Below are 25,871 nucleotides of genomic sequence, written 5' to 3'. Positions count from 1 at the left end.
CTCAGTGCATTCACTAGAGGGCAAAGGGTTAGTGAGAACCAGCCAAGGTTTTCCCTCCTGGCACCTTTGGTGTGGGAAGAATCACTGGACATTTAAGAATTGGGAGCAGGGCTCTTGCTCGAATGAGAAAGGGAAGGGTGCTTTAGGTGACTATGGAAAGGGCAGAGCCCAGAGCTGGCAGTTATACGTATATATGCAGTTACTGGCATGTAGACAAGCAACTTTCACACGCGTAATATACCAAACAATAAGAAACATAAAAAGTTTATATATAAACGTGAAATCTTCTGTTACGAGTCTTTTGAACCACTCTCCTCATTCAACGTTTCTGTGATCTCTGCTTGCTCTGCTAATTCTCGGATCTCCCTTTCTCTATCTGTAGTTTCAAAAGTCCTGGCTGGCTTTATGTTTCTCACCGGTAACCAGTATGGACCAGTGGGAAGAAGAACACAAGCAGACCCTCTTCCCCATGTAAGCAGAGGCACAGGGCCGTCCCAAGGAGTTGAGCCCAGTTCCTTATAATGTACCAGCGGTTTTTCTACAAAAATGGCACTGGTTTTAAAATGACGATCCACAGCCATAGTATGTTGCCTAGAAGCAGACAAATTAAGAAAATTTAAAACATATGTAGCTTTGTCTAATAATTCCTACTGGGAAGTGTACGGAAGGTTCCCCCTTTTTTGTTTGTCAAACATTTGTTTTAACATTACATGAGTTCATTCAACAATAGCTTGTCCCCTAGGCAAATGAGGGATACTGGTAGTGTGAGTCACTCCCGATCCTGCAAAAAGGCACCATAACGGACCATTGTCAGTTTTCTTCGGTACTCCCATGGTTTTCTCAAGTGCGAGCAGTAGCAACACAAAGGCAGAAAGCGTATCAACAGTTACATGTACGTATTTAGATCGACGAAACGATTGAATATAAGTAACACCATTTTGCCATAATTCATTGGCACATAAACCTCTTGGATTTACTCCTGCTGGAGTATTTGAAGGCACAATATGTGCCTCAGTCAGGGCAGGCGTGTACAATCTGCTGCGCTTGATCTGCTGCCTGACCTGATGGAGAGCATGATCTACCACCAACTGACAAACTGTAGGACTATTCATCATTCCCTGAGGCACTACAATCCAATGATATTGTTGCGTGGGTTGTTCATTGTTAAGCACTGGAACTGAAAAGGCAAATCTAGAACAATCGTTAGGGTGTAAATAAAAAAAAAAGTAAAAAAACAATCTTTTAAATCTGTCTCCATCAAATGCCAACATTCTGGAATCATAGTAGGATTTGGTACACCCAGTTCTAATGCACCCATTTGCTGACACGCTTGCATTAATAGCTCTTAAATCTTGTAATATAAATCTCCATTTTCCAGATTTCTTTGGGATAACAAATATTGGAGTATTCCATGGGCTAGTGGAGGGAACTATATGTTCTAATTTGAGCTGTTCATTGACCAATTTTTGCGCCCACTCCAGCCGCTTGCCTTTTAATGGCCACTGATTGACCCAGACCGGCTTGTCAGTCAACCAGTTCAGCTTGAGTCGGGGCTGAACATCAGTGACCTGCGCTAAAAATTTGTGGTTAGCCTCACATTCCACTGATTCAACAAATCCTGACCCCATAATGTACGTGGGACAGCAAGAACATATGGTTTCAAAATAGCTTGTTTGCTATCTGGGCCTACTACTAACAAGGACTGTGTGCTCCACTGTGGGATCTGTGTTCCACCTACTCCAGTCACAGTTGCCAGGGCTTGTATCAGAGGGCGGCCAGTCAGGTTTTTTTCCCTATAGATATATCAGTCCCTGTGTCAACTAGGCCAGAAAAAGCCTTCCCATTAATGGTTACTGTTAAAAATGGTTGTGCAGCTGTGACTTTCTGTCCAAAAAATTTTTGGTTTGCTTGTACTGCTAAATGCTTCTATATCTCTGTCTGTGTTACATAAGGGAGGTGATGTGGTGCTTCGAGGCATCAAAAGCAATTGTGCTATTTTTTCTCCAGTTGGAACAGTGTATGGTGGTGAAGGGGTCTATGCTATGATCTTTTTGGGTTTTTTATACTCAGAATCAATTACCCTCAAGAGTACAAACAATCCTGATTTCGTGGTGGATGATCGTCCCAGTGATAGTGCACATAATCCTTGTGGTATAGGACCAAAGACACCAGCAGGAATTAAATGCACTGACGTGTCAGTGATTACTGTTGATTGAAACATTTAGCTGCCAATATCTCTGCCGTATAGTGTTCCGAGCCCACATTCTGACACGCCTTTATTAATTCTGCCATTGTTTTTGCCCGCTTGCTAATAGGATCAAGAGCTCGCCGGCAGTCTGCATTAGCATTTTCAGTCCCTAACTGGAATGCCAACACATCTGCAGCAGCCGGATTTTCTATTTGTCTCTGAACTGCCATTTGCAGCAGATCAAGGAAATGTTCATAAGGTTCCTGTGCTCCCTGCCAGATGGAAGCAAAGGAAGCCTCCCCTGTCCCAAAATCAGGGACACGTCTTAATGCTCTCTTAGCCAATTCAGTCAGTTGTTGGAAAGCCACCTGCTGTAACCCTGCCTGTGCCTGATCTTGACTGATGTGTGACATTTTATCCATCCCAAAATGTTTAGCCATCGATTTAAGAAATTTAACACGTATAACACTTTAGCTATTCTTTCGTTGGGAGATTTCCCTATCATTCCCCCTTCTTGTTTTAAAAGCATATTTTTTAAAGTACCATGTGTGCATTATGATCTGGTAGCAATTACTGAGACTTGGTGGGACAGCTCGCATGGCTGGAATGTGGTCATGGATGTCTATGTCCTCTTCAGGAAAGACAGGCCAGCAAGGTGAGGTGGTGGACTTGCTCTTTACATGGGGGAGCAACTAGGGTGCATTGAGTTCTGTCCAGGGGCGGATCAGGAGCAAGTTGAGAGCTTGTGGGTGCGAATTAAACGACAATTTGGCATGTGTGATACTGTTATTGGTGTCTATTACAGACCACCGGATCAGGATGAGGAGGTTGATGAGGCCTTCTACAGGCAGCTGACAGCGGTCTCGCAAATGCAGGCCCTGGTTGTCATGGGGGACTTCAACTATCCTGCTATCTGCTGGAAGGCCCACTCAGCCAGCCATCCACAGTCCAGGAGGTTCCTTCAGTGCATTGATGATAACTTCCTGATGCAAATGGTGGATGAGCCTACCAGGACAGGAGCGCTGCTGGATCTTATTCTCACCAATAAGGAGGGTCTGGTTGAAACGCTGAAGGTCAAGGGTAGCCTCGTTTGTAGCGACCATGAAATGGTGGAGTTCCGGATCTCATGTGGCAGGAAGAGAATACCTAGCAGAACTAGAACCCTGGACTTCAGTAGGGCCGACTTTGATCTTTTCAAACACTGCTAGGAGAAATCCCATGGGACAGAGTACTGGAAGGTAAAGGGGCGCGAGAGAGCTGGTTAGCCTTCAAAGACCTCTTCTTCCGAGCTCAAGACTGGTGCATCCCAACAGGTAGGAACTCAAGAAAGGGCACCAAGAGACCTGCATGGTTAAATGGGGAAGTGGTGGGCAAACTCAAGTGGAAAAAGAGAGTGTACAGATCACGGAAGGAGGGGCAAGCCATTTGGGAGGAATATGGATCTGCTGTCAGAGGATGTAGGGAGGCAACTAGGAAAGCTAAGACATCCTTGGAATGAAACCTTGCAAGAAAGGTCAAGCACAACAGAAAGGGCTTCTTCAAATACACTGCAGATAAAACTAACACTAGAAGCAACGTAGGCCCACTGGGGAATGAGGAGGGTGCCCTGGTTGATAGGGGGATAGGTATAGGAGTAGGTATAAGACCATATAAAACTATATTAGCTGTTATGTCTACAGCTAGGTATAAGTATAGGCCTAAGGCTACATAATACTCTGGAATACATAGCTCTGTAAAACGTTGGAAGTTATCAAATAATAATCCCTGCTTTGAAATACTACCCGAAAAGAAGGCTGGTAAGAGAGACAAAATAAATGATGGCAAGGTTGTAACTCGTGACCCATAGGGAGAAAGAAAAGTCAAAGAGGAGAGATAAGGACTAACAAGAACTAACATTCGTCTTCAAACAATAAGAAGTAGGAGACAACCAGGTGTCCACTCAAGGCCAGGCCAGGCTGGGAACCGGTTTGGCTTTGCAAGCTGTCCCAGTTTTAGCTGGGACAGAGTTTTTTGGGTTTTTTTAACAGCCAGAAGAGCTCCGTGTTTTGGTTTTACTCAGAGGCTCACTCTGAGAAAAATGTTGATAGCAAGCTGATGTTTGTGGTTGGAAGTGAAACTCCAAGGACTTTTCAGTGTGCGGAGTACAGAAACACGGCGGGATAAGGGGGGAGCATAGCTGGGACAAGGGGGACACGATTCCCCTTGTCATTTGTGGTGGAACTTAAGATTGAGGGCCAAACTGGCCAATCAGTATTCCATATCATGCAGCGTCATGCCCAGTATAAAAGTGAGGGGCAGCCGGGAAGAAGGGCTTTTGCGCTTTGGCTCTTTTGCGCTTTGGCTTTTGCGCTTGCTGTGCTTTCGCTCTGTTGCTTTTCCTTCCTTCTCTCTCTCTCTCTCTCTCTGCCCCTCTCTATTTCATAGAATCATAGAATCATAGAATGGTTAGGGCTGGAAGGGACCTTCAAAGGTCATCTAGTCCAACCCGCCTGCAAGGAACAGGGATATCTCCAACTAGATCAGGTTGCTCAGGGCCTTGTCCAACCTGGCCTTGAACATCTCCAGGGATGGAGCATCCACCACCTCTCTGGGCAACCTGTTCCAGTGTTCTACCACTCTCATAGTAAAAAATTTTTTCCTAATATCCAACCTGAACCTACCTCCCTCTATTTTAAAACCATTACCCCTTGTCCTATCATAACTGGCCCTCCTGAACAGCCTCTCTCCATCTTTCCTGTAGGCCCCCTTGAGGTACTGGAAGACCGCTATAAGGTCACCCCGGAGCTTCCTCTTCTCCAGGCTGAACAGCCCCAACTCTTTCAGCCTGTCCTCATAGGAAAGGTGCTCCAGCCCTCTTATCATCTTCGTGGCCCTCCTCTGGACCCTCTCCAACTGGTCCATGTCCTTCTTATGTTGGGGACTCCAGAACTGGACGCAGTACTCCAAGTGAGGTCTCACGAGGGCAGAGTAGAGGGAGAGAATCACCTCCCTCGACCTGCTGGCCACGCTCCTCTTGATGCAGCCCAGGACGCGGTTGGCCTTCTGGGCCGCAAGAGCACATTGCCGGCTCATATCGAGCTTCTCGTCCACCAGTACTCCCAAGTCCTTCTCCTCAGGGCTGCTCTCGATCCAATCACCACCCAGTCTGTATTTATGCCTGGGATTGCCACGACCCAGATGTAGGACCTTGCATTTGGCCTGGTTAAACTTCATGAGGTTGGTACGGGCCCACCTCTCCAGCCTGTCAAGGTCCCTCTGGATGGCATCCCTCCCTTCCAGCGTGTCGACGGCACCACACAGCTTGGTGTCATCGGCGAACTTGCTGAGGGTGCACTCCATGCCACTGTCCACGTCACCGACAAAGATGTTGAAGAGGGCCGGGCCCAACACGGACCCCTGAGGGACGCCACTCGTGACCGGTCTCCACTTGGACATTGAGCCGTTGACCACTACTCTCTGAGTGCGGCCATTGAGCCAATTCCTTATCCACCGAGTGGTCCATCCATCAAACCCATGACTCTCTAATTTAGAGAGAAGAATGTCGTGCGGGACAGTGTCAAAAGCTTTGCACAAGTCCAGGTAGATGATATCCGTTGGTCGACCCTTTTCCACCGATGCTGTCACCCCATCATAAAAGGCCACCAAGTTGGTCAGGCACGATCTGCCTTTGGTGAAGCCATGTTGGCTGTCACCCACCACCTCCTTGCTCTCCATGTGCCTTAGCATGGTTCCCAGGAGAATCTGCTCCATGACCTTGCCAGGCACAGAGGTGAGGCTGACCGGTCTGTAGTTGCCCGGGTCCTCCTTGTTCCCCTTTTTAAAAATGGGGGTTATGTTCCCTCTCTTCCAGTCATTGGGGACCTCGCCAGACCGCCACGACTTCTCGAATACAATAGCCAGTGGCTTGGCAACTTCATCCGCCAGTTCCTTCAGGACCCGCGGATGGATCTCATCAGGTCCCATGGACTTGTGCACCCTCAAGTGCATTTCGGGGCCTCGCGTTCGTCCAGGATTGCAGCTTCGGGACGAGACGGGCTTCGCATACGAGGGGGTGGTGAGCACATACACTGTATTGAATCATCTGTATTAAATCATTGTTATCTCAAGCCATGGGTTTCCCATTTTTCTTTAATTCTCTCCCTCATTCCTGGGGGTGGGGGAGGGGGAGTGACCAGCTGTGTGTGTGGGGTGGTTTACAACCTAACCCACGACAGGGGGTCTCAACAACTGACTGTGTTAGAGGCTGAAGTGAGCCTAACTGGTCAGCAGTGGCAAAAACACCCTATTGTAACTGGCCCAGAAGCACCGTGCATCCTTGGCATAGATTATCTTAAGAGAGGGTATTTCAAAGACCCAAAAGGGTATCAGTGGGCTTTTGGCATAGCTGCAGTAGAGGCAGAAGAAGGCAGACAGCTGTCTACTTTGCCTGGTCTCTCAACGGACCCTTCTGCTGTGGGGTTACTGAGGGTCGAAGAACACCAGGTGCCAATTGCTACTGCAACAGTGCACCGACGGCAATATCGTACCAACCGAGACTCTCTAATTCCTATCCATAAGTTGATTCATCAACTGGAGAGTCAAGGAGTCATCACAAAGACCCGCTCACCTTTTAACAGCCCTATATGGCCTGTACGTAAGTCCAATGGCGAGTGGAGGCTGACGGTAGACTATTGTGGCTTGAATGAAGTTACACCACCATTGAGTGCTGCCGTGCCAGATATGCTGGAACTTCAGTATGAACTGGAGTCAAAGGCAGCCAGGTGGTACGCTACAATTGATATCGCTAATGCGTTTTTCTCAATTCCTTTGGCACCGGAATGCAGGCCACAGTTTGCTTTCACTTGGAGGGGCATCCAGTATACCTGGAATCGACTGCCCCAGGGGTGGAAACACAGCCCCACTATTTGCCATGGACTGATCCAGACCACACTGGAACAGGGTGATGCCCCAGAACATTTGCAATACTTTGATGACATCATTGAATGGGGCAACACAGCAGAAGAAGTTTTTGAGAAAGGTGAAAAGATAATACAAATCCTTCTGAAAGCAGGCTTTGCCATAAAACAGAGTAAGGTCAAGGGACCTGCACAGGAGATTCAGTTTCTGGGAATAAAATGGCAAGATGGGCGTCATCAGATTCCAATGGACGTGATTAATAAAATAACAGCTATGTCCCCACCAACCAACAAAAAGGAAGCACAAGCTTTCTTAGGCATTGTGGGTTTCTGGCAAATGCATATTCCTGACTACAGCCAGATTGTAAAACCCCTCTATCAAATAACGCGGAAGAAGAACAATTTTGAATGGGGCCCAGAGCAAAAACAAGCCTTTGAACAAATTAAACAAGAAATAGTCCATGCGGTAGCCCTGGGACCGGTCCAGACAGGACAAAATGTCAAAAACGTGCTCTACACTGCAGCCGGGGAGAATGGTCCTACCTGGAGTCTCTGGCAAAAAGCGCCAGGGGAGACGCGAGGTCGACCTCTTGGGTTTTGGAGTCGAGGATACAAAGGATCCGAAACCAACTATACTCCAACTGAAAAAGAGATACTGGCAGCATATGAAGGAGTCCGAGCTGCTTCTGAAGTGATTGGTACGGAAGCACAGTTGCTCCTGGCACCCCGATTGCCAGTGCTCGGCTGGATGTTCAAAGGGAGCGTCTCGTCTACACACCACTCAACTGATGCCACATGAAGCAAGTGGATTGCGCTGATCACACAAAGAGCTCGGATAGGAAACCTCAATCGCCCAGGAATTTTGGAAGTGATCACTAACTGGGCTGAAGGTAAAGACTTTGGAATGTCACCAGAGGAGGAGGAGGTGACACGTGCTGAGGAGGCTCCACCTTATAATGAACTATCAGACAATGAGAAGAAATGCGTTCTGTTTACCGACGGATCCTGTCGCCTTGTAGGAAAACATCGAAAATGGAAAGCTGCTGTATGGAGTCCTACTCGACGGGTCGCAGAAGCTACCGAAGGAGAAGGCGAATCAAGTCAGTTCGCAGAGGTGAAAGCCATCCAACTGGCTTTAGACATCACTGAACGAGAAAAGTGGCCAATGCTCTATCTCTATACCGACTCTTGGATGGTAGCAAATGCCCTGTGGGGATGGCTACGGCAATGGAAGCAGAGTGACTGGCAACGCAGAGGTAAACCCATCTGGGCTGCCCCGTTGTGGAAAGACATTGCTGCTCGAGTAGAGAAGCTGATTGTGAAAGTATGACATGTAGACGCCCATGTACCCAAGAGTCGGGCCACAGAAGAACATGAAAACAATCAACAGGTGGATCAGGCCGCCAAGATTAAAGTGGCTCAAGTGGATCTGGACTGGCAACATAAAGGTGAAAAATTTCTAGCTCGTTGGGCCCATGATGCCTCAGGCCATCAAGGAAGGGACGCCACATACAAATGGGCTCGCGATCGAGGGGTGGACCTAACTATGGACACTATTGCAGAGGTGATCCATGAATGTGAAACGTGTGCTGCAATCAAGCAAGCCAAGCGGTTAAAACCTCTTTGGTATGGAGGGCGTTGGTCGAAATATCAATATGGAGAGGCTTGGCAAATTGACTATGTCACACTTCCACAAACTCGCAGTGGCAAGCGTTATGTGCTTACAATGGTGGAAGCGACCACTGGATGGCTGGAAACCTATGCTGTGCCCCATGCCACCGCCCGGAACACGATCTTGGGCCTTGAAAAGCAAGTCTTGTGGCGGCATGGCACCCCAGAAAGAATTGAGTCGGACAACGGGACTCATTTCCGTAACAATCTTATAGACACCTGGGCCAAAGAGCATGGCATCGAGTGGGTATATCACATCCCTTATCATGCACCAGCTTCTGGAAAGATTGAACGATATAATGGATTGCTAAAAACCACACTGAAAGCAATGGGTGGTGGAACCTTCAAACATTGGGATACGCATTTAGCAAAAGCCACCTGGTTAGTTAACACTAGAGGATCTGCCAATCGAGCTGGTCCTGCGCAATCAGAACTTCTACGTACTGTAGAAGGAGACAAAGTCCCTGTAGTGCACATGAGGAATATACTCGGGAAGACAGTTTGGGTTATTCCTGCCTCGGGTAAAGGTAAACCCATTCGTGGGATTGCTTTTGCTCAGGGACCTGGGTGTACTTGGTGGGTGATGCAGAAGGACGGGGAAGTCCGATGTGTACCTCAAGGGGATTTGATGTTGGGTGAAAATAGATGATAAAATGAATTGAATTGCGTGATATTAATTGCTGAATAATCCTGTCCCTGCATACCATCATCGCTATGGTTGTCAGATTGTACTAATGTCATTATATTAAGAATCATCCAGGTTAATGAACAATGAACTTCGTCAGAATCAGAACTGATTCCAAACACCCAGCAACTTCTTCAAGATCAAAATCTTCAACCTGCAGACAGCAGCCGGATACACCAACTACGAGCTCCAGGCGCCACACGCAACAAAGACTACATGTCATCCGTTCTACCGACTGAGCGAATTCCACGTCATCTTTCCTGCCCTGAGAGACTGCTATGACAGATGAAGACACATTTTGGAGGGATGACCCATGGCTAAGGGAATAGTAGATATGTTAGGTTTGAGCATGACGTGCATGGTATGGAATAAGGGGTGGATACTGTCCTGGTTTTAGCTGGGACAGAGTTTTTTTTTTAACAGCCAGAAGAGCTCCGTGTTTTGGTTTTACTCAGAGGCTCGCTCTGAGAAGAATGTTGATAGCAAGCTGATGTTTGTGGTTGGAAGTGAAACTCCAAGGACTTTTCAGTGTGCGGAGTACAGAAACACGGCGGGATAAGGGGGGAGCATAGCTGGGACAAGGGGGCCACGATTCCCCTTGTGATTTGTGGTGGAACTTAAGATTGAGGGCCAAACTGGCCAATCAGTATTCCATATCATGCAGTGTCATGCCCAGTATAAAAGTGAGGGTCAGCCGGACAGAAGGGCTTTTGCGCTTTGGCTCTTTTGCGCTTTGGCTTTTGCGCTTGCTGCGCTTTTGCTCTGTTGCTTTTCCTTCCTTCTCTCTCTCTTTCTCTCTCTCTCTGCCCCTCTCTATTTCGGGGCCTCGCGTTCGTCCAGGATTGCAGCTTCGGGACGAGACGGGCTTCGCATACGAGGGGGTGGTGAGCACATACACTGTATTAAATCATCTGTATTAAATCATTGTTATCTCAACCCACGGGTTTCCTGTTTCTTCTTTAATTCTCTCCTTCATTCCTGGGGGTGGGGGAGGGGGAGTGACCAGCTGTGTGTGTGGGGTGGTTTACAACCTAACCCATGACACAAGCCCAGCCAAAACAGGAGTTTTAGGGAAGAAGTGAAAACACACAGCGAGGAAGACCTACGGCCTTCATCCCAAAGACCCCTGCCCACGACCACCAGGAGGCGTGTCAAGGAGGAGCCTGAGGCGGATCCTGAGGCGGGGACTATGGAAATGATCTCCTGGAAGAGACTGACCTTTTGGGGAGGGGGTTGAGTGTGTCTGTATAAATACAAGAAAAACTGCTACGACGGGTGTGCACATTTGTGGTGGAGCGATCCCCCGTGCACCCAGCGCTGCAATAAATGTACTTGCTTTACAACTTTCCAAGTTGTGGAGTCTGTTTCCGCACGCCATGGTGACAGAGGATAAGAAGAAGGCAGAGTTACTGACTGCCTTCTTTGCCTCGGTCTATACTGCTGGAGGCTATCCTGATGAGCCCTGGAACCCTGAGGCTCCTGAGGAAGTCAGGATAGAGGAGAAGTCTACCCTGGTTGATGAGGACTTGGTTAGGGACCAGTGAAGCAATCTGGCCATCCATAAGTCCATGTGTCCTGATGGAATGCACCCGCGGGTGCTGAGGGAGCTGGCGGATGTCATTGCCAGGCCACTCGCCATCGTATTTGCTAAATTGTGGGGAACGGGAGAGGTGCCTGAGGACTGGAGGAAATCAAATGTCACTCCGGTCTTCAAAAAGGGCAAGAAGGAAGACCCAGGTAACTATAGACTGGTCAGCCTCACCTCCATTCCTGGAAAGATAATGGAACAACTTCTCCTTGGTGCTGTCTCTAGGAATATCAAGGATAAGAGGGTCATTGGGGCAGTCAACATGGCTTCACTAAGGGGAAGTCATGCTTGACAGACCTGCTAGCCTTTTATGAGGACATCACCCAGTGGGTGGATGATGGTAGAGCAGTGGATATGGTCTATCTTGACTTCAGTAAAGCATTTGACACAGTCTCCCACAGCATCCTCACAACTAAACTGGGGAAGTGTGGTCTGGATGATTGGGTAGTGAGGTGGATTGTGAACTGGCTGAAGGATAGAAGCCAGAGAGTAGTGGTCAATGGGACAGAGTCCAGTTGGAAGCCTGTATCCAGTGGAGTCCCTCAAGGGTTGGTACTGGGACCAGTATGGTTCAACATATTCATCGATGACTTGGATGAGGGAATAGAGTGCATGGCCAGCAAGTTTGCTGATGACACTAAACTGGGAGTGGTGGCCATTTGGAGAGCACTGCGTGCCCATCTGGGATCCTTGGGACACCTATCCCTCCCACCTGGGGTACCCACTTGACTGGGGTGCCCATTTGAGGTCCATGGGGCACCCATCCTTGACCCTTTGTCTTCCCCACTTGGATGTTCATCCATCTGGGGACCCCCATCGGGTCGGTGTCCCCCTTTTCGACCCCACTGCAGATCTCTAGGCCGCTGTGGAGGAGGTGCTGCTGGCCCTTCAGAGTGATGGCATCCATGTCTTCTACCTGAGCTCCACGTTGCCCACGCTGGGTGTTGAGGCCCTGCTGCCCGCCATCGAGGCGACCTCCGATGAGCCTCTTCCCGCCCATTACCGCATTGGCATCACCGCTGACTCCAAGGACATGTACATCTACACCTTCAGTACCACCGGTGAGGTCATGGGGACAGGAAGCCCAAAGGCAGAAGGGTCTGCTCCTTAGAGAACAGCAACTGGGAGGGTTTGGGGGCAAGGGGTGAGGACCCAAAGGAGGTGGTCCCCTGTGGTTTGGGTAGGCAAGGTGGTGCAGGTGAAGTCGGGGAGGTCAGAGGGGTCTCGTGGAGACCTTTTCCAACCCCGACCATTGTGTGTCCACCTCGGCTGGGTTCCTCCTGGCTGCGTCCATGCAAGGGTTGGGTATCTCCAAGGACAGAGACCCACCACGGCCCTGGGTCTGTCTTCATTGGGATGGGGTGGGGTGGGGTGAGATCTCCCTCATCTAACCCTGAACTCAACCCCGATCCCACTCCACCCAACACAGGAACATCTAGACAAGGTTCCTCACAGCTCCTCCTAACAAAGTCTGGAAGACCTCTAGGGATGAGGATCCACTACCCTGGGAAGGGTTTCGCCCTCCCATGCCATCCCCCATCCCCAAGACCTCCCATCCCACACAATCACCTCCAAGGAGGATATTTCCCACTCTCTGCTCCCAACTCCCAGGGCTGCCCAAGGCAGTGGTGATCACAGAGATGAAGTTGATGGCTGTGGCTAATATGGGCCAGCTCCGTGGCCTGCGGCCTGATGACGTCATCTACACAACACTGCTGCTCTACCGCTTGGTCAGGCTGTTCATCAGGGTGGGAGGGTGCTTTGAGGTCGGTACGTACCCTCATGCCCCATGTGGCCTGTCCTGGCCAGTGTAGGTGGGGGTAGTAGGCAAGGACAAGTAGAGAGAGGTGGTGGAGATGGATGGATGGAAAGACAGATGGATGAATGGACAGATAGACGGACAGGTGAAAGGTGTGGAGAGAGGGGAAAGGAAGAAGGGAGAGGGGAAGTTGTGTCTGTAGATGGGTGAGGGATGGAGAGATGGAAGGGTGGACATTTAGATGGATGGACAGATGGTTTATGGAGCTGGATGGTTCATGGAGCTGGACAGATAGATGTTTTATGGAGATGGATGTTTTAAAGAGATGGACATATGGATGTTTCATATAAAGAGATGGTTGTTTTATGGAGATGGATGGATGGATGGATGGATGGATGGATGGATGGATAAAAAAAAGAAAGAGAGAAAAGAAGAGGGGTAATCATCACTTCATCGTGTCCCCACAGGAGCCACCTGTGTCCTATGGGCCAAGTTCTCCGTCTCTCAGTTCTGAGACGTCTGCTGCCGCTACAAAGTCTCTGTCATCCAGTATATGGGTGAGATTATGTGCTACCTCTACAACACGTCCCAGGTAAGGTCCCCACCAGCCTGAAGCCCACCCCGGGGCAGGGGTGAAGGTGATACCATGGGGCGCACCCTGAGACCGCCCCTTCCTTTGTCACCCCACAGCGTGCCGATGCCTGGAAACATGGGGTGCGCTTGGCCTTGGGCAACTGCCTGTGGGCAGAGGTGTGGAAGGAGTTTCTCCAGCGCTTCAGCCCCATCTGCATTTGGGAGTTCTACAGGGCCACCGAGGGCAACGCTGGCTTCATCAGCTAGACCAGCAAGATCGGGGCCGTGGGCAGAGACAACGCATTCATCAAGGCAATGACGAGGGTTGAACTTAAATGAACTTAAATGAACTTACACTGCCGTCCAAGAGAACCCCTGTTGCTCCAGCCAGCGAGTCGGCTTTGTTGGGGGCCCAGCTGAAGTGTATGTACACCAACGCACGCAGCATGGGAAATAAACAGGATGAGCTGGAGATGCATGCACATGAGCAGGGCTACGACCTTATTGGCATCACGGAGACATGGTGGGACGACTCCTATGACTGGAGTGTCAACATGGAGGGGTATAAGCTTTTTAGAAAGGACAGGAAGGGGAGACAAGGAGGGGGTGTCGCTCTCTACGTCAGCAACTGGCTGGAGTGCGTGGACCTTCGCCTGGGGTCGGAGGAGGAGCTGACAGAGAGCTTATGGGTCAAGATTAGAGGACAGGGATGGATAGGGGATGTTACAGTAGGGGTCTGTTGCAGGACGCCTGGCCAGGAGGACAGAGCAGATGAGGTGCTTTATAGCCAGACAGGTGCAGCCTCGTGGTCACAAGCCCTGGTCCTCATGGGGGGCTTCAACCACCCTGACATCTGTTGGAGAGACAATACGGCAGGGCACAGGCAGTCCAGGAGGTTCCTGGAATGCGTGGACGACAACTTCCTCCTGCAGGTGATAGAGGAGCCGACAAGGAGGGTGTCGTGGGTTAGGTTGAACCCCTCCCCCCCCAGCCTGTCACTCCCCCTCCCCCACCCCCAGGAATGAGGGATAGAATTAAAGGAGAAACGGGAAACCCGTGGGTTGAGATAAGAACAATTTAATACAGATGATTTAATACACAGTGTAGATGCTCACCACCCCATCGTATGCGAAGCCCGTCTCATCCCGAAGCTGCAATCCCGGACGAAGGCGAGGCCCTGAAATAGAGAGGGGCAGAGAGGGGGAGAGAGAGAGAGAGTACTCCGAGAGTGGGAGTACTGGGAGAGAGAGAAAAAAAAGGCAATAGAGCAAAAGCGCAGCAAGTGCAAAAGAGCAAAAGCGGTGGAAGAGCCAAAGTGCAAAAAGCCCTTCTGTCCGGCTGCCCCTCACTGTTATACTGGGCATGACGCTGCATGATATGGAATACTAATTGACCAGTTTGGCCTCAATCTTAAGTTCCACCACAAATGACAAGGGGAATCGTGTCCCCCTTGTCCCAGCTATGCTCCCCCCTTATCCCGCCGTGCTTCTGTACTCCGCACACTGAAAAGTCCTTGGAGTTTCACTTCCAACCACAAACATCAGCTTGCTATCAACATTCTTCTCAGAGTGAGCCTCTGAGTAAAACCAAAACACAGAGCTCTTCTGGCTGTTAAAAACTCTGTCCCAGCTAAAACCAGGACAGTATCCACCCCTTATTCCATACCATGCACGTCATGCTCAAACCTTACATATATACTATTCCCTTAGCCATGGGTCATCCCTCCAAAATGTGTCTTCATCTGTCATAGCAGTCTCTCAGGGCAGGAAAGATGACGTGGAATTCGCTCAGTCGGTAGAACGGATGACATGTAGTCTTTGTTGTGTGTGGTATCTGGAGCTCGTAGTTGGTGTATCTGGCCGCCGTCTGCAGGTTGAAGATGTTGATCTCGAAGAAGTTGCTGGGTGTTTGGAATCAGTTCTGATTCTGACGAAGTTCATTGTTCATTAACCTGGATGATTCTTAATATAATGACATTAGTACAATCTGACAACCATAGCGATGATGGTATGCAGGGACAGGATTATTCAGCAATGAATATCACGCAATTCAATTCATTTTATCATCTATTTTCACCCAACATCAAATCCCCTTGAGGCACACATCGGACTTCCCCGTCCTTCTGCATCACCCACCAAGTGCACCCAGGTCCCTGAGCAAAAGCAATCCCACGAATGGGTTTACCTTTACCCGAGGCAGGAATAACCCAAACTGTCTTCCCGAGTATATTCCTCATGCGCACTACAGGGACTTTATCTCCTTCTACAGTACGTAGAAGTTCTGATTGGGCAGGACCAGCTCGATTGGCAGATCCTCTAGTGTTGACTAACCAGGTGGCTTTTGCTAAATGCGCATCCCAATGTTTGAAGGTTCCACCACCCATTGCTTTCAGTGTGGTTTTAGCAATCCGCTATATCATTCAATCTTCCCAGAAGCTGGTGCATGATAGAGGATGTGATATACCCACTCGATATGGTGGGCCTTTGGCCCAGGTGTCTATAAGATTGTTACGGAAATGAGTCCCGTTGTCTGACTCAATTCTTTCTGGGGTGCCATGCCGCCACAAGACTTGCTTTTCAAGGCCCAAGACAGTGTTCTGGGCGGTGGCATGGGGCACAGCATAGGTTTCCAGCCATCCAGTGGTCGCTTCCACCATTGTAAGCACGTAACGCTTGCCACTGCGAGTTTGTGGAAGTGTGACATAGTCAATTTGCCAAGCCTCTCCATATTGATATTTCAACCAACGCCCTCCATACCAAAGAGGTTTTAACCGCTTGGCTTGCTTGATTGCAGCACACGTTTCACATTCATGGATCACCTCTGAAATAGTGTCCATAGTTAGGTCCACCCCTCGATCGCGAGCCCATTTGTATGTGGCGTCCCTTCCTTGATGGTCTGAGGCATCATGGGCCCAACGAGCTAGAAATTTTTCACCTTTATGTTGCCAGTCCAGATCCACCTGAGCCACTTTAATTTCGGCGGCCTGATCCACCTGTTGATTGCTTTCATGTTCTTCTGTGGCCCGACTCTTGGGTACATGGGCATCTACATGTCATACTTTTACAACCAGCTTCTCTACTCGAGCAGCAATGTCTTTCCACAACGGGGCAGCCCAGATGGGTTTACCTCTGCGTTGCCAGTCACTCTGCTTCCATTGCTGTAGCCATCCCCACAGGGCATTTGCTACCATCCAAGAGTCGGTATAGAGATAGAGCATTGGCCACTTTTCTCGTTCAGTGATGTCTAAAGCCAGTTGGATGGCTTTCACCTCTGCGAACTGACTTGATTCGCCTTCTCCTTCGGTAGCTTCTGCGACCCGTCGAGTAGGACTCCATACAGCAGCTTTCCATTTTCGATGTTTTCCTACAAGGCGACAGGATCCGTTGGTAAACAGAACGCATTTCTTCTCATTGTCTGATAGTTCATTATAAGGTGGAGCCTCCTCAGCACGTGTCACCTCCTCCTCCTCTGGTGACATTCCAAAGTCTTTACCTTCAGCCCAGTTAGTGATCACTTCCAAAATTCCTGGGCGATTGAGGTTTCCTATCCGAGCTCTTTGTGTGATCAGTGCGATCCACTTGCTTCATGTAGCATCAGTTGCGTGGTGTGCAGACGGGACGCTCCCTTTGAACATCCAGCCGAGCACTGGCAATCGGGGTGCCAGGAGCAACTGTGCTTCCGTACCAATCACTTCAGAAGCAGCTCGGACTCCTTCATATGCTGCCAATATCTCTTTTTCAGTTGGAGTATAGTTGGTTTCGGATCCTTTGCATCCTCGACTCCGAAACCCAAGAGGTCGACCTTGCGTCTCCCCTGGCGCTTTTTGCCAGAGTCTCCAGGTAGGACCATTCTCCCCGGCTGCAGTGTAGAGCACGTTTTTGACATTTTGTCCTGTCTGGACCGGTCCCAGGGCTACCGCATGGACTATTTCTTGTTTAATTTGTTCAAAGGCTTGTTTTTGCTCTGGGCTCCATTCAAAATTGTTCTTCTTCCGCGTTATTTGATAGAGGGGTTTTACAATCTGGCTGTACTCGGGAATATGCATTTGCCAGAAACCCACAATGCCTAAGAAAGCTTGTGCTTCCTTTTTGTTGGTTGGTGGGGACATAGCTGTTATTTTATTAATCACGTCCATTGGAATCTGATGACGCCCATCTTGCCATTTTATTCCCAGAAACTGAATCTCCTGTGCAGGTCCCTTGACCTTACTCTGTTTTATGGCAAAGCCTGCTTTCAGAAGGATTTGGATTATCTTTTCACCTTTCTCAAAAACTTCTTCTGCTGTGTTGCCCCATACAATGATGTCATCAATGTATTGCAAATGTTCTGGGGCATCACCCTTTCAGAAGGATTTGGATTATCTTTTCACCTTTCTCAAAAACTTCTTCTGCTGTGTTGCCCCATACAATGATGTCATCAATGTATTGCAAATGTTCTGGGGCATCACCCTGTTCCAGTGTGGTCTGGATCAGTCCATGGCAAATAGTGGGGCTGTGTTTCCACCCCTGGGCAGTCGATTCCAGGTATACTGGATGCCCCTCCAAGTGAAAGCAAACTGTGGCCTGCATTCCGGTGCCAAAGGAATTGAGAAAAATGCATTAGCGATATCAATTGTAGCGTACCACCTGGCTGCCTTTGACTCCAGTTCATACTGAAGTTCCAGTATATCTGGCACGGCAGCACTCAATGGTGGCGTAACTTCATTCAAGCCACGATAGTCTACCGTCAGTCTCCACTCGCCATTGGACATACGTACAGGCCATATAGGGCTGTTAAAAGGTGAGCGGGTCTTTGTGATGACTCCTTGACTCTCCAGTTGATGAATCAACTTATGGATAGGAATTAGAGAGTCTCGGTTGGTACGATATTGTCGTTGGTGCACTGTTGCAGTAGCAATTGGTACCTATTGTTCTTCGACCCTCAGTAACCCCACAGCAGAAGGGTCCGTTGAGAGACCAGGCAAAGCAGACAGCTGTCTGCCTTCTTCTGTCTCTACTGCAGCTATGCCAAAAGCCCACCGATACCCTTTTGGGTCTTTGAAATACCCTCTCTTAAGATAATCTATGCCAAGGATGCACGGTGCTTCTGGGCCAGTTACAATAGGGTGTTTTTGCCACTGCTGACCAGTTAGGCTCACTTCAGCCTCTAACACAGTCAGTTGTTGAGACCCCCCTGTCACTCCAGAAATACAGATAGATTCTGCCCCTCTAAAGTTCGACGGTATCAAGGTGCATTGGGCACCAGTATCCACTAAAGCCTTATACTTTCTGGGGTATGATGTGCCACGCCACCGAATCCACACAGTCCAGTAAACTCGATTATCCCTCTCCTCCACCTGGCTGGAGGCAGGGCCCCTCTAATGCCTGTTATCATATTCATCAGAGGAATCAGCAGGATTGGAGTAAGGGTGGCTAGGAGGATCAGCCCTCCCATTTTGACTAGTTGACTGCTCACTGTAGACTGGGGCAACAGCTGTCCTGGAGGAATTGGAGAAAGTTCTATTTCTGTTGGTTCTTCCTCCCAACTGATGTACCCTGGCCTCTAAAGCGGAGGTGGGTTTTCCATCCCACCTTCTCATGTCTTCTCCATGATGACGCCCATCTTGCCATTTTATTCCCAAAAACTGAATCTCCTGGGCAGGTACCATCTCTCTTGTCTCTTTCGAGGAGGGTAACGCCTGGTTTTGACAGCTGAAATTCTAGAACGTTCAGGTGGTGGGAAATCTACTTTTTCTCTTAATTCTCAGATCTCCTCAGACAGCTTTTCCACAGCTGCAACACAGGTTCGTATAGAAGTATTATCATCATATTGTCGGAGGTAGGTGACCAGATTACCTACGGATAGTGGTGCTTCATCTTCCCCGAAGTCCATTATTGCCAATGAGGTGGAATATGCTGGTGGTGCACTCCGTATAATCTTCTGCCAAATTGGTCGTGTGCACTGGATGTCATCTGGATCTTCGAGTCTTGGTCCGCTTCTCGAGTCAAGATAAATCAACTCTCGCACAGCCAGTTCTCTCAGATATTGAATAGCTTTTTCTATGTTGGTCCACTTGCTTACATTACATGGCACCTCGTCCTTGTAGGGATACCTTTCCTTTATAGCTGCCAGGAGCCGTCTCCAGAGGCTGCGGACTTGTGTCTGCCTTCCAATTGCTTTATCAATGCCTCCATCCATGGCAAGGGCTCCCAGCTGCCTGGCTTCATTACCATCTAACTCCAGACTATTGGCTCCCATGTCCCAGCATCTGAGCAACCAAGAGACAATGGGCTCACCTTTAAGACGGCCATAATCTTTTCGAATATCTCGCAGCTCGCTCATTTTTAGAGATCTGGTGGTTATTGTCTCATCTATGATGTCACTCCTCCTCCATTAACATTTTCTCTGGGGTGAAACAGAACGCTCCCGCTTCATTTCTCGTGATGGCCCTGGTCGCTCTTCATCATCATCATCCTCTCCTCTGCGTTCTGACTTTCGCACACATTTGCTCGGTTGTTCTTCCTCCAATCGTTGTGATGGCCCTGATTGCTCTTCCTCATTTGGTTGTGATGGCCCTGATTGGTGGTCTTCATCTTCTAACTTTTGTATACATTTTCTTTTCCTTACGGGGGCAACTGATACCGTTGTAGTCTGAGTAGCTATAGTGCTTGTCATGGGAGTTGAGATGGCAAGCACAATAACCCGAGAAATAAATTGATATACACCCCTAAATGGCCGATTGATTTTGAATATATAGATAATTAAACATATATTCAGGAGAGCTTGCAGGACAATCAAACCCGTTAAATTATTCCAGTGATGTTCGGCATTATCAAAATCAACATAAGCTTTTGTGAATGAAAAGTCACCGGTATAATTGGCGATGATATCCGCCAGGTGACGCTCAAAATTAATAAACGAGCTCCACATCACCATCCCCCTCTGCACCGCCGAATACAAAGACTGAGCCGGTCCCAGCACCGATGATCTTATCAGAGTTACACCATACAGTATAGCAAAACCCTTAATTACCGATAACGTACTTTTCATGCCGGTCCAACACCCAGAGCCAGAAAACCGCAAACATTCCGCCTAACATCATATAGGGTAAATAAGGCAATAAATTATAAATGTCCAGTAACATGTATGCAAGCATAAAAAACAGCATCCAGCCAGCAACATCGTTATCTCAACCCCTTCGAGCCCCACGTTGGGCGTCAATTAAGACTGTCGTGGGTTAGGTTGAACCGTCCCCACACACAGCCGGTCACTCCCTCTCCCCCACCCCCAGGAATGAGGGAGAGAATTAAAGGAGAAATGGGAAACCCGTGGGTTGAGATAAGAACAATTTAATACAGATGATTTAATACAGTGTAGGTGCTCACCACCCCCTCGTATGCGAAGCCCGTCTCGTCCCGAAGCTGCAATCCCGGACGAATGTGAGGCCCCGAAATAGAGAGGAGCAGAGAGAGAGAGAGAGAGAGAAAGGAAAGAAAAACAACAGAGCAAAAGCACGGCAAGAGCAGAAGAGCCAAAGCGCAAAAGAGCCAAAGCGCAAAAGCCCTTCTGTCCGGCTGACCCTCACTTTTATACTGGGCATGATGCTGCATGATATGGAATACTAATTGGCCACTTTGGCCCTCAATCTTAAGTTCCACCACAAATGACAAGGGGAATCGTGTCCCCCTTGTCCCAGCTATGCTCCCCCCTTATCCCGCCGTGCTTCTGCACTCCGGCACACTGAAAAGCCCTTGGAGTCTCACGTCCAACCACAAACATCAACTTGCTATCAACATTCTTCTCAGAGCGAGCCTCTGAGTAAAACCAAAACACGGAGCTCTTCTGGCTGTTAAAAACTCTGTCCCAGCTAAAACTAGGACAGAGGGGTGCCATACTTGACCTTGTGCTCACCAACAGGGAGGGACTGGTGGGCGATGTGAAACTTAAGGACAGCCTCGGCTGCAGTGACCACGACACGGTGGAGTTCAAGATCCATGGGGCAGCAAGGAAACTATACCGCAAGCTCTGTGCCCTAGACTTCAAGAAGGCAGACTTCGGCCTCTTCAAGGACCTGATGGGCAAAGTGCCGTGGGAGGCGGCCCTGGAGGGACGAGGGGCCCAGGAAAGTTGGTCCACATTCAAGGAGCACCTTCTCCAAGCTCAGCAGAGGTGCATCCCGATGAAGAACAAGTTGGGCAAAAACACCAGGAAGCCCGCGTGGATGAGCAAGGAGCTCCTGGACCAACTGAAAATGAAGAGGATAGCCTATAGAGGGTGGAAGCGGAGACAGCCTGGGAGGAATACAGAGAAGCTGTACGAGTGACCAGGGATCAAGTGAGGAAGGCTAAAGCCCTGAAGGAATTGAATTTGGCAAGGGATATAAAAAGCAATAAGAAAAGCTTCTATAGGTATGTAGGGGACAAAAGGAAGTTCAAGGAGAATGTAGGCCCCCTCCGGAAGGATACTGGTGCTCTGGTTACCCGCGACATAGAGAAGGCTGAGTTACTCAATGAATTTTTTGCCTCAGTCTTCACTGATAAAGCCTCTTGTCTTACCACCCAAGCTGTGGAAAGAACTAGCAGGGACTGTGAGGATGAACCACCGCCCACTGTACTTGAAGAGCAGGATCGGGAACATCTGAGGAACTTGAAGGTGCACAAGTCCATGGGACCTGATGAGATCCATCCGCGGGTCCTGAAGGAACTGGCGGATGAAGTTGCCAAGCCACTGGCCATTGTATTTGAGAAGTCGTGGCGGTCTGGCGAGGTCCCCGATGACTGGAAGAGAGGGAACATAACCCCCATTTTTAAAAAGGGGAACAAGGAGGACCCAGGCAACTACAGGCCGGTCAGCCTCACCTCTGTGCCTGGCAAGGTCATGGAGCAGATTCTCCTGGGAACCATGCTAAGGCACATGGAGAGCAAGGAGGTGGTGGGTGACAGCCAACATGGCTTCACCAAAGGCAGATCGTGCCTGACCAACTTGGTGGCCTTTTATGATGGGGTGACAGCATCGGTGGAAAAGGGTCGACCAACGGATATCATCTACCTGGACTTGTGCAAAGCTTTTGACACTGTCCCGCACGACATTCTTCTCTCTAAACTAGAGAGGCATGGGTTTGATGGATGGACCACTCAGTGGATAAGGAATTGGCTCAATGGCCGCACTCAGAGAGTGGTGGTCAACGGCTCGATGTCCAAGTGGAGACCGGTCACAAGTGGCGTCCCTCAGGGGTCCGTGTTGGGCCCGGCCCTCTTCAACATCTTTGTCGGTGACGTGGACAGTGGCATGGAGTGCACCCTCAGCAAGTTCGCCGATGACACCAAGCTGTGTGGTGCCGTCGACACGCTGGAAGGGAGGGATGCCATCCAGAGGGACCTCGATAGGCTGGAGAGGGCCCGTGTCAACCTCATGAAGTTCAACCAGGCCAAATGCAAGGTCCTACATCTGGGTCGTGGCAATCCCAGGCACAAATACAGACTGGGCGGAGAATGGATCGAGAGCAGCCCTGAGGAGAAGGACTTGGGAGTACTGATGGACGAGAAGCTCAATATGAGCCGGCAATGTGCTCTTGTGGCCCAGAAGGCCAACCGCATCCTGGGCTGCATCAAGAAGAGCGTGGCCAGCAGGTCGAGGGAGGTGATTCTCCTCCTCTACCCTGCCCTCGTGAGACCTCACTTGGAGTATTGCGTCCAGTTCTGGAGCCCCCAACATAAGAAGGACATGGACCAGTTGGAGAGGGTCCAGAGGAGGGCCACGAAGATGATAAGAGGGCTGGAGCACCTTTCCTATGAGGACAGGCTGAAAGAGTTGGGGCTGTTCAGCCTGGAGAAGAGGAAGCTCCGGGGTGACCTTATAGCGGTCTTCCAGTACCTCAAGGGGGCCTACAAGAAAGATGGGGAGAGGCTGTTCAGGAGGGCCTGTTGTGATAGGACAAGGGGTAATGGTTTTAAAATAGAGGGAGGTAGATTCAGATTGGATATTAGGAAAATTTTTTTACCATGAGAGTTGTAGAACAGGTTGCCCAGAGAGGTGGTGGATGCTCCATCCCTGGAGACGTTCAAGGCCAGGTTGGACGAGGCCCTGAGCAACCTGATGTAGTGGAGATATCCCTGTTCCTTGCAGGAGGGTTGGACTAGATGACCTTTGAAGGTCCCTTCCAGCCCTAACCATTCTATGATTCTATGAGGGTTGAGGGGGGAAGCAAATGCCGATCGCCTTGGGGAGACCAATACCGCATCTCAAGCTGGGTTGATGTCAAGAGCGGGGAATTTGTGGAACAACCTCTTCATGGTGGTGCAGACGGTGACCTCCTTGGGGAAGCCAGCACTTTCCCATCGGGTTGGGTTGATATAAAAGCAGGATCCCCAGGACCCCCCTGTTTCACGTCGGAAAGGAATTCCCTCCACTTGGTTCGCCAACATTGACTCAACAGCACTGACTCAACAGTTTGGAGTGTCCGTGGTGACCCGGCCATCTCTGTAGCCCTGATGACTTTGGTGTCATTTTTCTGTTCCCAGCCACCCACCCATTGAACAAAAGCTGTGAAAATCAGGTTTTCTTCACCCTTCTCCCCCAGCTGCAGTGCTCAGCTCCCACAGGTCTTTGAGTTGAAAGATGATGAGTTGGGTCAACGGTTGGATCTACTAGATTAAATCTTGATTAAATCTAAAGGGCAATTAGCTCGGATGGAAAGCAAGTGACTATCCAAGATGTTGGGATTTGGAGGGGCATTGGTGCATTTCTCTGGGTTGTAATGAGTGAGTAATGGAGGATTGGACCCGGCACTGCAAGGAAAGTCATCTTCTCACTTTCTTTCGTCCTCCGTTCCTCTTCCACCTGCCAGTTTCTCTCTTTCTTTTGCCCCTCCAGAGTTTCGCTCCTTTTGAATTGATCAAATACAACATGGAGGAGGACGCACCCATACGTGACAAACGAGGTCTGTGCATCCAAGTCCATCCTGGTAAGAAATGAGCTTTACAAAGGTCTTTTTGGGAGGAAAGGGGGGCAGACGGAGAGTTGAGACACATCAAAGCCACCTCTCGGTCCTTATCACCATCATCTTGGTGGCTGGAAGCCATCAGAAACTCCTCAAACAATGTTATCCCCAAGCACCCAGTGGGACACTGAGGTGGGACATGGAGCACTGAGGCAGTTGCTGACTGACCAGCCTCCAACCCTCTTCTTCCTCCCTGAAGGCGAGACGGGGCTGCTTGTCCCGATCAAAATCACTAAGGACACCCCTTTCCATGGCTACGCGGGCGATTCCCAGAACACAGAGAAGAAGGTCTTGAGGGACATCTTGGTCAAAGGCGATAACTTCTTCAACAGCAATGATGTCCTCATGATTGACCGTGAAAGATTCACCTACTTCCAGGATCGAGTAGGAGACACATTTTGGTAACTCTGATGCTCTCACCCCTACATCTGCGTGGGTGATGCCACCTGCCAGCCCAAATCCCACCTCTCACAGCTTGATCCTTTCTCTTCCCTAGGTGGAAAGGTGAGAACATGGCCATGACAGAGGTGGAGGCCACTCTCGCCATGGTGAACTTCATCCAGGAGGTCAATGTCTATGGAGTGTCCGTGCTGGGTGAGTACTGGGTAGCACAGCACGGAGTGAGTTGGACCAAAAGAAGCATCTACTGATGTTTCAGCCATGGGATGTGTCTCCAAATGGTCTGAGTGACCACCGAGAAGCCTAAAGTAGAATAGAATAGAATAGAATAGAATAGAATAGAATAGAATAGAATGGACATACAACGACCATCTTGTCCCACTGCCTGACCCCTTCCGTGCTGACCAAGTAGGACTCATTGACCCAAAAGAAGAGTCTGGAATTGTTTTGGGTTCATGATTACTGTCACAATAGTCCAAAAAGCCACCAAAAAGAGTAAAGCAGGACTGGGTTGCCCAGAAGAAGCATCCAATGTTGTTTGGGGCAAGTAATATGTCCATGTAACAGTCCAACTGACGACCAAGAAGGCTAAAGTAGGACTTACTGACCCAAAATAAGTTTCTGGCATGGCTTTGGCACACAACATCCTCTTGTAAAGGTCTCAGTGGCCACCAGAAAGGTTAAAGAGGGACTTGGTCATCATAATCAAGCGTTCAGCATTGTTTTGGGCACACATAACACTTTTGTATGTCTTTAACAGATGAGCTGAAGTTACCGTAGATGGAGTCTGGCCTACAGACAAAACATCTCGTCACCTGATCAAAAGCCCTGAATGACTGGCAGAGATGAATTATGAAGGTAGACTGGAATCTGTGTGTCGGAAGCAGGGTGCTCGATTCAAGGAATACCGCCCAAAGACTGGCTCTTGGGTGTTTAAGGTAATGTTTTTGTTCTAAAGTGACTTCCAAGAATATTGAGTAATTTGGAATGAGAAGCTCCTGAGAATTTAAAATTCAAAAGCTTTGCTAAACTTCTGTAAACTGTCTCAAGTCCTTCAACTGTCATGCATGTGTGAGGTGGACAGATACACCGACTCCTTGCTCTGGCCTTTCAGAAATGGATGCCTGCAATCTCT

The 25,871-nt window shown here is 49.3% G+C and overlaps 1 protein-coding gene across 1 annotated transcript in view; it reads left to right on the top strand.

Annotated features, from left to right (window-relative positions):
- The window catches only part of LOC104380242 (long-chain fatty acid transport protein 2), a 29,948-nt gene extending 4,432 nt beyond the window's left edge, over nucleotides 1–25,516 (top strand). Inside the window, 8 exon segments of the mRNA XM_086626358.1 lie at nucleotides 11,887–12,088; nucleotides 12,639–12,797; nucleotides 13,254–13,378; nucleotides 13,477–13,671; nucleotides 24,211–24,301; nucleotides 24,537–24,738; nucleotides 24,834–24,931; nucleotides 25,497–25,516. Of these exon segments, the coding sequence (XP_086482484.1) occupies nucleotides 11,887–12,088; nucleotides 12,639–12,797; nucleotides 13,254–13,378; nucleotides 13,477–13,671; nucleotides 24,211–24,301; nucleotides 24,537–24,738; nucleotides 24,834–24,931; nucleotides 25,497–25,516 (1,092 nt within the window).
- Nucleotides 25,517–25,871: the final 355 nt, after the last annotated feature.

The sequence above is a fragment of the Tauraco erythrolophus genome, chromosome 25 (assembly GCF_009769465.1).
Source record: "Tauraco erythrolophus isolate bTauEry1 chromosome 25, bTauEry1.pri, whole genome shotgun sequence".
NCBI classification, from domain to species: Eukaryota; Metazoa; Chordata; class Aves; order Musophagiformes; family Musophagidae; genus Tauraco; species Tauraco erythrolophus.
Note: the sequence above shows the minus strand (reverse complement) of the source record. Positions and strands in the feature narration are given on the sequence as shown.